Source organism: Thamnophis elegans, chromosome 10 (genome assembly GCF_009769535.1).
Source record: "Thamnophis elegans isolate rThaEle1 chromosome 10, rThaEle1.pri, whole genome shotgun sequence".
Classification (NCBI taxonomy): domain Eukaryota; kingdom Metazoa; phylum Chordata; class Lepidosauria; order Squamata; family Colubridae; genus Thamnophis; species Thamnophis elegans.
Genome location: NC_045550.1, coordinates 65,793,461 through 65,801,170, shown reverse-complemented (window position 1 = coordinate 65,801,170; position 7,710 = coordinate 65,793,461). Strand labels below are relative to the sequence as shown.

Below are 7,710 nucleotides of genomic sequence, written 5' to 3'. Positions count from 1 at the left end.
AAGCCATGTGATCCTGTCCACCATTAAACCATCTTTCCAATCAGCCTCCATGTTTCCAGTGTCTTTTTCCCCACTTGGAACTGAACCCAGGTGGACATTTCTTCTAACACTTCCTACGCCAATAGCCCTGGTTGGTCTGATGGTCTCCTAACCAAGCACTACATCAGCTTTGAACTTATTTGGCTTTTGGGTATCCACCAAGAATTGCTACCAGACCAGACCCACACAGAGGTCTCGTCTGGTTCTTAACGTTGATGACCAACAAGCTATTTTGTTCTGAACTTTTGTTCCAGCCACAACTTCCAACGGCCTCGGTTTCCCAGAAATCTCTGCGCCCGGCCTACGGCTACAGCGGAGGACTACGTTTCCCAAGAACCACCGCGGCGGCCAATGCTGCAATCGGCTGCCGGCGGCTGAGGGACGAAGGGCCAGCGGCCGGGCTGCCATGGCGGCCTCCTGCGCGGAGATTTTGCGGAGGGAGTTCCCGGAGCTCGACGGAGAGATGTTCGAATACGTAACCGGTGGGTGAAGCTGAGGCGGCGAAGGATTAGGCCCCTAGGGGAGTCGGCCTGGGCCTCGGACACCCCGTTCCCAGGGTGGCTGTTCCGGCTTCTGAAGAGGGTCTAGGGCGGCGGGGGCCTCCTGAGGGCAACTGAAAAGATCTCGTGGGCTCCCCCGGGGGTGGGGGGAGGAAGGGACCGCTCGAACATCGCACGAGGGGCTTCGAGGATCACGAGCTTTCTGGATCTCTTCCCCCCTCCCTCAATGCATTGGTACATCCCCTTAGAAGCATTGCCCTTCTGGTCAGCGCGTCCCTGGACTAGTCCATGTGTGGGAAGGGGGGGGGCGCCTTTCGCCAGATGACGCTTGCTGCCCTGATCAATGAAAGTTTGCGCTTCCCAGTATGGAAGGCTGGTTTGGGAAACCTAAATCGGGCCAAAGGGACGAAAAAGCTTTTATTCCCCGAGCTCTAATCCTGGTAAAAGCACCTTCTTATTGGGTTCAACTGCTAGCAACTTCCTGCATCCATCCATACCTGACATTTCTTAGTGGCCTCCCATTCAAAAGCTCTTAAGAAATTCCAATTCCTGGGCCATTTGTCTACCTTTAGGATGGAAATTGGGTGAAATTCAGAGCTTGAGAGGAAAGGGTTGGATCTCAAGGGCCTAAAAACTCAATTTATAAAACAGTATTTCTCAACCTTACAACTTAAGGTAAAGGTTCCCCTTGCACATATATGCTAGTCGTTCCAGACTCTAGGGGGCAGTCTTGATCTCAAGTTTCAAAGCTGAAGAGCCAGTACTGTCCTAAGACGTCTCCATGTTCATGTGGCCGGCATGACTAAATGCCGAAGGCGCACGGAACGCTGTCATCTTCCCACCAAAGGTGGTTCCTATTTTTCTACCCTCATTTTTTTTGTGCTTTCAAACTGCTAGGTTGGCAGAAACTGGGGCAATAACAGGAGCTCGGCACTAGGGATTTGAACCCTGAGAGACCGCCTGCTGCCAATTACCTCCCAAAGACCCATTAGATCACACAGGGTTGGCCTCCTCCGGGTTCCGTCTACCAGCCAATGCCATCTGGCTACTACCCGGGGGAGGGCCTTCTCTGTGGCAGCTCCGGCCCTCTGGAACAAACCCCCCGCAGAGATTCGGGCCCTCACCTCTCTCCAGGCCTTCCGAAAAGCCGTTAAAACCTGGCTGTGCCGGCAGGCCTGGGGTTGATGAGTTCCCTTCCCCTCTCGACTTGTGTGGCTGTGTGAGTCTTGGCTATTTTAACTATTTGTATTGTACTTTGTGTTCCCTTTCCCCCTTGAATTGTTCGCCGCCATGAGTCCCCCCCCGGGAATAGGGCGGCATATAAATAAAACAAATCTCAATCTCACCTCCAAACTGCCGACCTTCCTGATTGACAAGCTAAGCGTCCCTTTTTACAACTTTAAGATACCTGGAATTTCCCCAGCCAGTCATGCTAGGGAATTCTGGGACTTGAAGTCTTGATATCCTGCCATCGTTTAGAAACACTGATATAGAGCAACATTATCTAGTTTAATAAAAACAGTTCTGGAATTTAGGGTGAATTCAACCCCTCCACTCACGACCCCTGAGAAGAAGTCACTATCAAACCATTTCACATTTACTTAAAGAAAATACATAGCTGTGTATTTGCTTAGAAATACCTTAGAAAGGTAAGATCGGGATTGTTTTATACAGGAGCTTGACTCAAGATGAGTTCATGGATGCCGCTGTGCAGTTTTCTTACCAGCAGTACAGAAATGGTTTGATTTTGTTCTGATTTTTTAAATTATATTTCCTGCCTAGGTTGCAGCTGTCACTTTCCTGCTTGTGTCCATCCAGATCAGTTGTTAGTCAGACAGATCCTGATGTCTGCAATTTGCTCATCCCACAAAATCTGTATCTTAACCTTTCTCAGTTTCCCTCGGGGCCTATCCAAAAGTCCCACATTTGAGAAATTCTGCTCAAAAAGGGAAGATCTTGTTCAGATTAGAGGCTCCCTTCATTTCAACAGGCGCATTGAACAACTTCTGCCATCCACCATTTCAACTATCTTGATTGGAAATTGGTTTGAAATAGATTTGTGTAATTATTGGAAGTGTGGGTTTGGAAGCAATGGAAACCCAACGGAAAGAGTTACGTTTATTGCCAACTTTTCTTTTGCCATCGGGTCTCACAACTCTTGGCAGCTGCTCTCCAGCCCTCTGAAATATGGAGATAATAATGCCACATCACGCTGTAGGTCATAAATGTAAAATGATTTATATACTCAAAAGCACTGGATAAATGTAAGCAGATATTTGCTGGGTGCTCATAAAACAAGTCCAATATCTCGTTCCAGAGTAGATGTTCTCATGTATTTTTAGCCTGTGACCTCTGTCAGAAAAATTTGAGCACCAACGTGAAAAGCTCATGTGTTATAAAGGAAGAAATGCTATAAAAAGAGTATATATGTTAAATGGCCTTGTTCCCAAATTCTTCCTGCGTCTATGTTTTCACCCGATGATCTCAGCTAAGTATTTGGCAGATTTCTTTTCATATTTCATTTTCGCCACAGTTCAGTAGGTTATTTGCGCTGAAGCAAGTCTACATTATTTCAATTAGGGGGACTATTTAGTTGAATTCAGGGTACAAAAAACCTGAGATGTTGCTCTTTTGTTTGCTTCTGCTCTTCCAGACCTGGCATTTAACAAAGATAAAATTTCATTTCATTTATTTACTTTATTTGTATGCCGCCCTTTTCCCTGAAGGGACTCAGGGCGGCTCACAATTCAAGGGAGGGGAAAAACAGACAAAATTACAAAACATAATGACCATACACAGTTAAAAACAGCAATCATACCATTCGAGGTGGGGCTACAAGTCTTTAGCCCCAGGCCTGTCGGAACAGCCAGGTTTTAAGGGCTATGCGGAAGGCCTGGAGGGTGGTGAGAGTACAAATCTCCACGGGGAGATCATTCCAGAGGGTCGGAGCAGCCACAGAGAAGGCTCTCCTCCGGGTAGTCGCCAGTCGACACTGGCCGGCGGATGGAATTCGGAGGAGGCCTAATCTGTGGGATCTTATTGGTCTAGTGGAGGTAATTGGCAGTAGGCGTTTCTCCTTTTCTTCTTGCTTCCCTTCTAAAGTTTAATTTTGACTCATTTCAAGCTATTGTAGGATAAGCCAAAGTCTGGTATGACTCCATTAAGTAAACTCTGCAAGATGCGCCATTTTGTATTTCAATAGAAGATATCACACATGGCTAAAGTGTGGCAGAAGCAAGAGACTTTGCATAATCAGATTGTTTAATTCTGGATTAAATAACTGGTAGCAACTTATATTTTAGAATCAGCATTATAGTTCAAATCTGCCTACAGGTAGTTCTTGACTTAAAACTGTTTGATTAGTGACTGTTCAAGTTTCCAATAGGGCTGGAGAAAGTGATTTAAGACCCTTTTTTCACACTTAGGATGGCTGCAACATCCCCCGTGGTCACTTGATCAAAATTCAAAAGCTTGGTCACCGACTCGTATTTATGACGATCGCAGTGTCTCTTGATCCCCTTTTGTGACCTTCTGACAAGCAAAGTCAACGGGGAAGCCAAAATGAGATTTTTTTTGGTAGCTCAGCCTCTAAAGACATCATTCTTCAATCTTTGCAACTCTAAGAAGCCTGGACTTCAACTCCCAGAATTCCCCAACTGGAATGCCTGTGGGGCATTTTCAACCTTGCATTAACAATTGATTTCTTTGGCAGGGGTCCTGCACAGTGGCAGCTCAGATTTTGAGACGGTGGACGATCTATTTGAAGCTGTCGGCGAGCTCTTGCAAGACGTGTCCCGAGACTCCAAAGATGATGTGGACATCCATGGCATCTGCCAGCGTATGTTCAACACCCTTCATCTGTAAGTTGCCTCTGATTGAAATGGGGTCATGAGAAACCAAACAGATGTGCTTTCTTCACTTGCGATGATAATATATATATATATAAAAAACACAAATATAACAAAGGCAACAGTAAAAATGTTGGGTTTCTGTCGTGATGGACTCTTGTGACGAGCCGAAGGACAGGTGATGGAAGCAGTTAGCTTCCTCCCATAATTGGGGCTTACCAGGGGTTGTAAAAATCTAATATATATATATATTAAAATCATATATATATGATTTTTTTACAACCCCTGGTAAGCCCCAATTATGGGAGGAAGCTAACTGCTTCCATCATCTGTCCTTCGGCTCGTCACAAGAGTCCATCACGACAGAAACCCAATATTTTTACTGTTGCCTTTGTTAAGCACAAATAAAAACAAACACACACACACACACATATATATATATATATATATATATATATATATATATATATATATATATATATATATATATATATATATATATATAAAACGCCACTCCCCAACCTAGCGGTATCCCGAAAGTTGCAAGCAACATGCGCGCCTTTCCTCCCCCCCCCCCCCCGGCTCCTGCAGCTTGGTATCTTTGGGATACCGCTAGTTCGGTGAGCGGTGCTTTGCCTGGCTGGAGGGGGGGGGGTGTCCAGGGGGTTTATTTTCAGGGGTGGGCTTATATTTTTGCCCATGCAAAAAATGTGGCAAGGCGTTAATTTCAGGACAGGTCGTATTTTCGGGGAAACACGGTATGACACTGACTATATAAGCATCCCCCAATGTGAGAGAGGTTTACAACGATGGGATGAAGACATGGGGGAACAATCTGGAGTTTTGTTAAGTATCAACTATTGTTTCTGGACAGGGAGAATGAAAACTCTCCAAGCAGCCGGCAGGTTCTCCTGGATGCCCCAATTCAGCTTTCTAAGATCACTGACAATTATGGTGAGTAGTGTTTACTCAGAATGTAAGGATTGTGTAGATTCTACTCTTTTCTATACCTCTATTGTCAGAGTTTGTTGCATAAACTCAAATCTAGAAGCACAAACAGATAACTGATGCAGCAGGATTCATTAACTTCTTTATATACATAAGAACAGATGAATAAATGTACAATACCAACAGGTGGTTTTTCCAAGTATACATAGGGCAGGAGAGTTACAGGCAAACACAAGTAGTTAGTTTTATATCAGCAGACAAGCCCAGACAGATTGCTAGTTTACTTCTCACAGCAGCAGACTCAGAACTTACAGACTAGTTTCTGTTCTCTGCACAGACTCAGATCTGTTTTTGCTCCCATTGGCTGACTTATTTGCTATGCCTATTCATCCCATGTCTCTCCCAGTCATGAATATTTTAACAACCATCAACCAGACATCATCAAGAGGCACGTGGTTTCCTTCTCTCGGGATTGTATGCTTTCAAAAGAATTTTTAAAAAGTGCTTTCAGAAAAACAACCTTAAGTTTTTCGAGACTACCAAATAAATCGGGGGAGGGGGGGAATATACAGGTAGTCCTTGTATCACAATTAAGCCTAGAATTGTGTTGGTAAGTTGAGTCATTGTGTGACCAGAACTTGATTTTACAACCTCTTTTATGAAGAGCAAGTTCTAGAAACAGTAAGAATTATAAATGGTGGGAGAAGCAGGGAAAATTTTGACCCATTATTTCACATACACACACACACACGCACGGACGCACCTACATCCTTGATGTGGCTGCACACCGAAACTAGAAACATCAAGGTAAGACAGAATAGGGTGGCCTGTTAAACATCTGATGTGATAAACGTACCAGAAAGTTAATGTATCCGTAAAGAATGTTTTTTCTGCGCCAACTCAGAAAGTTCAAATTGCCCAAAGAGCTCCTGATTTTTTTCTACAGAGGAATCATTGAGTCTGTCATCTGCACCTCTATAACTGTCTGGTTTGGCTCTGCAACCCAACAAGACAGACGCAGACTTCAGAGGAGAATCAGAACTTCAGAAAAAACAATGGCTACCAACCTGCCTTCCATTGAGGACCTGTATATTGCACTGGTCAAAAAGAGGGCTGTGAAAATAATTACTCCTACCCTCAAAACAACGCTATAGAGAGCTGCACACCAGACACAAGGATAGTTTTTCCCTGAATGCCATCACTCTGCTAAACAACCAATTCCCACAACACTGTCATATTATCTACTAAGACTGTATTACTGTTATTCTTCTCTTCCTTCCTAGTACCTATCTCTTTCCACTTATGACTATAACCATGTTGCTTGTATCTTTAAAATGTATATTGTTTTATTTGTTTCCTAGTATAATTTGATTGCTTATTAGTAACCTATGACTGTCACTTAAGTGTTGCATCTTACGATTCTCGATGAATGTATTCTATTTTATTTATGTACACTGAGAGCATCTGCACCAAAGACAAATTCCGCGTGCGTCCAATCACACTTGGCCAATCAAGTATTCTATCTATTCTATTTATTGCATATGCCAGTGTTTCTCACCCTTGGCCACTTGAAGATGTCTGGACTTCAACTCCCAGAAGGGGCTGAGTGAGGAATTCTGGGAGTTGAAGTCCAGATGTCTTCAAGTGGCCAAGGTTGAGAAACACTGGCAGGTGCACTTCCTTATAGAATAAGTGGGGAAAGGGGTCTCCATTCACTCAAATCTTGAAGCAAGATTTTTGTTTTGTTTCTGGCTGCAGATTCTAACTTGGACCTGTTGCCAGGACTCTTGTTGAAGAGAGATCAGACTTCGGTAAGGCTATCATCAAAGCAATTTTTCTTACTCTTGATCCCTAACAATCGAGTCTGTGTAGATCTCAAAGCTGGATCTCTCACATTTTGGAGCCCCTCTTAGTTGTCCCAGCTAATGTTGGCTCCTATGTTGGGAGCTGTAGTCTGAAAGCATCTGGAGATGCCACCACTCCCAATATTTACTTTAGCACTCCAGTAAACAGCTTGTTTTGCTGTTGTGCCCTGGTCCTTTTATAGCAATACCCCTTAGACCTATATACTGCTTCACAGTGCTCTTACAGCCCTCTCTAAGCGGTTTACAGAGTCAGCATATTTGCCCCCAACATTCTGGGTCCTCATTTTATCAACCTTGGAAGGATGGAAGGCTGAGCCAGTCAGGATCGAACTCCTGGCAGTGAGCAGTGAGTTAGCCTGCAATACTATATTCTAACCACTGCAAAACCCCAACTCTTCTGTGGTGGCTCTGTCTGTCTATCTATCCATCCATCCATCCAATAAGTATATACCAATAGCAAAAGCACTTCTACCGCTTCATAGTGCTTTTACAGCCCTCTCGTAAGCGGTT

General features: G+C 44.2%; 1 protein-coding gene across 1 annotated transcript in view; it reads left to right on the top strand.

Annotated features, from left to right (window-relative positions):
* Window positions 1-280: 280 nt before the first annotated feature.
* ABCF3 (ATP binding cassette subfamily F member 3) overlaps window positions 281-7,710 on the top strand; it is a 32,624-nt gene continuing 25,194 nt past the window's right edge. The window contains 4 exon segments of the mRNA XM_032225869.1: window positions 281-521; window positions 4,252-4,399; window positions 5,262-5,341; window positions 7,094-7,146. Coding sequence (XP_032081760.1) covers window positions 446-521; window positions 4,252-4,399; window positions 5,262-5,341; window positions 7,094-7,146 — 357 coding nt within the window. The 5' untranslated portion in view covers window positions 281-445.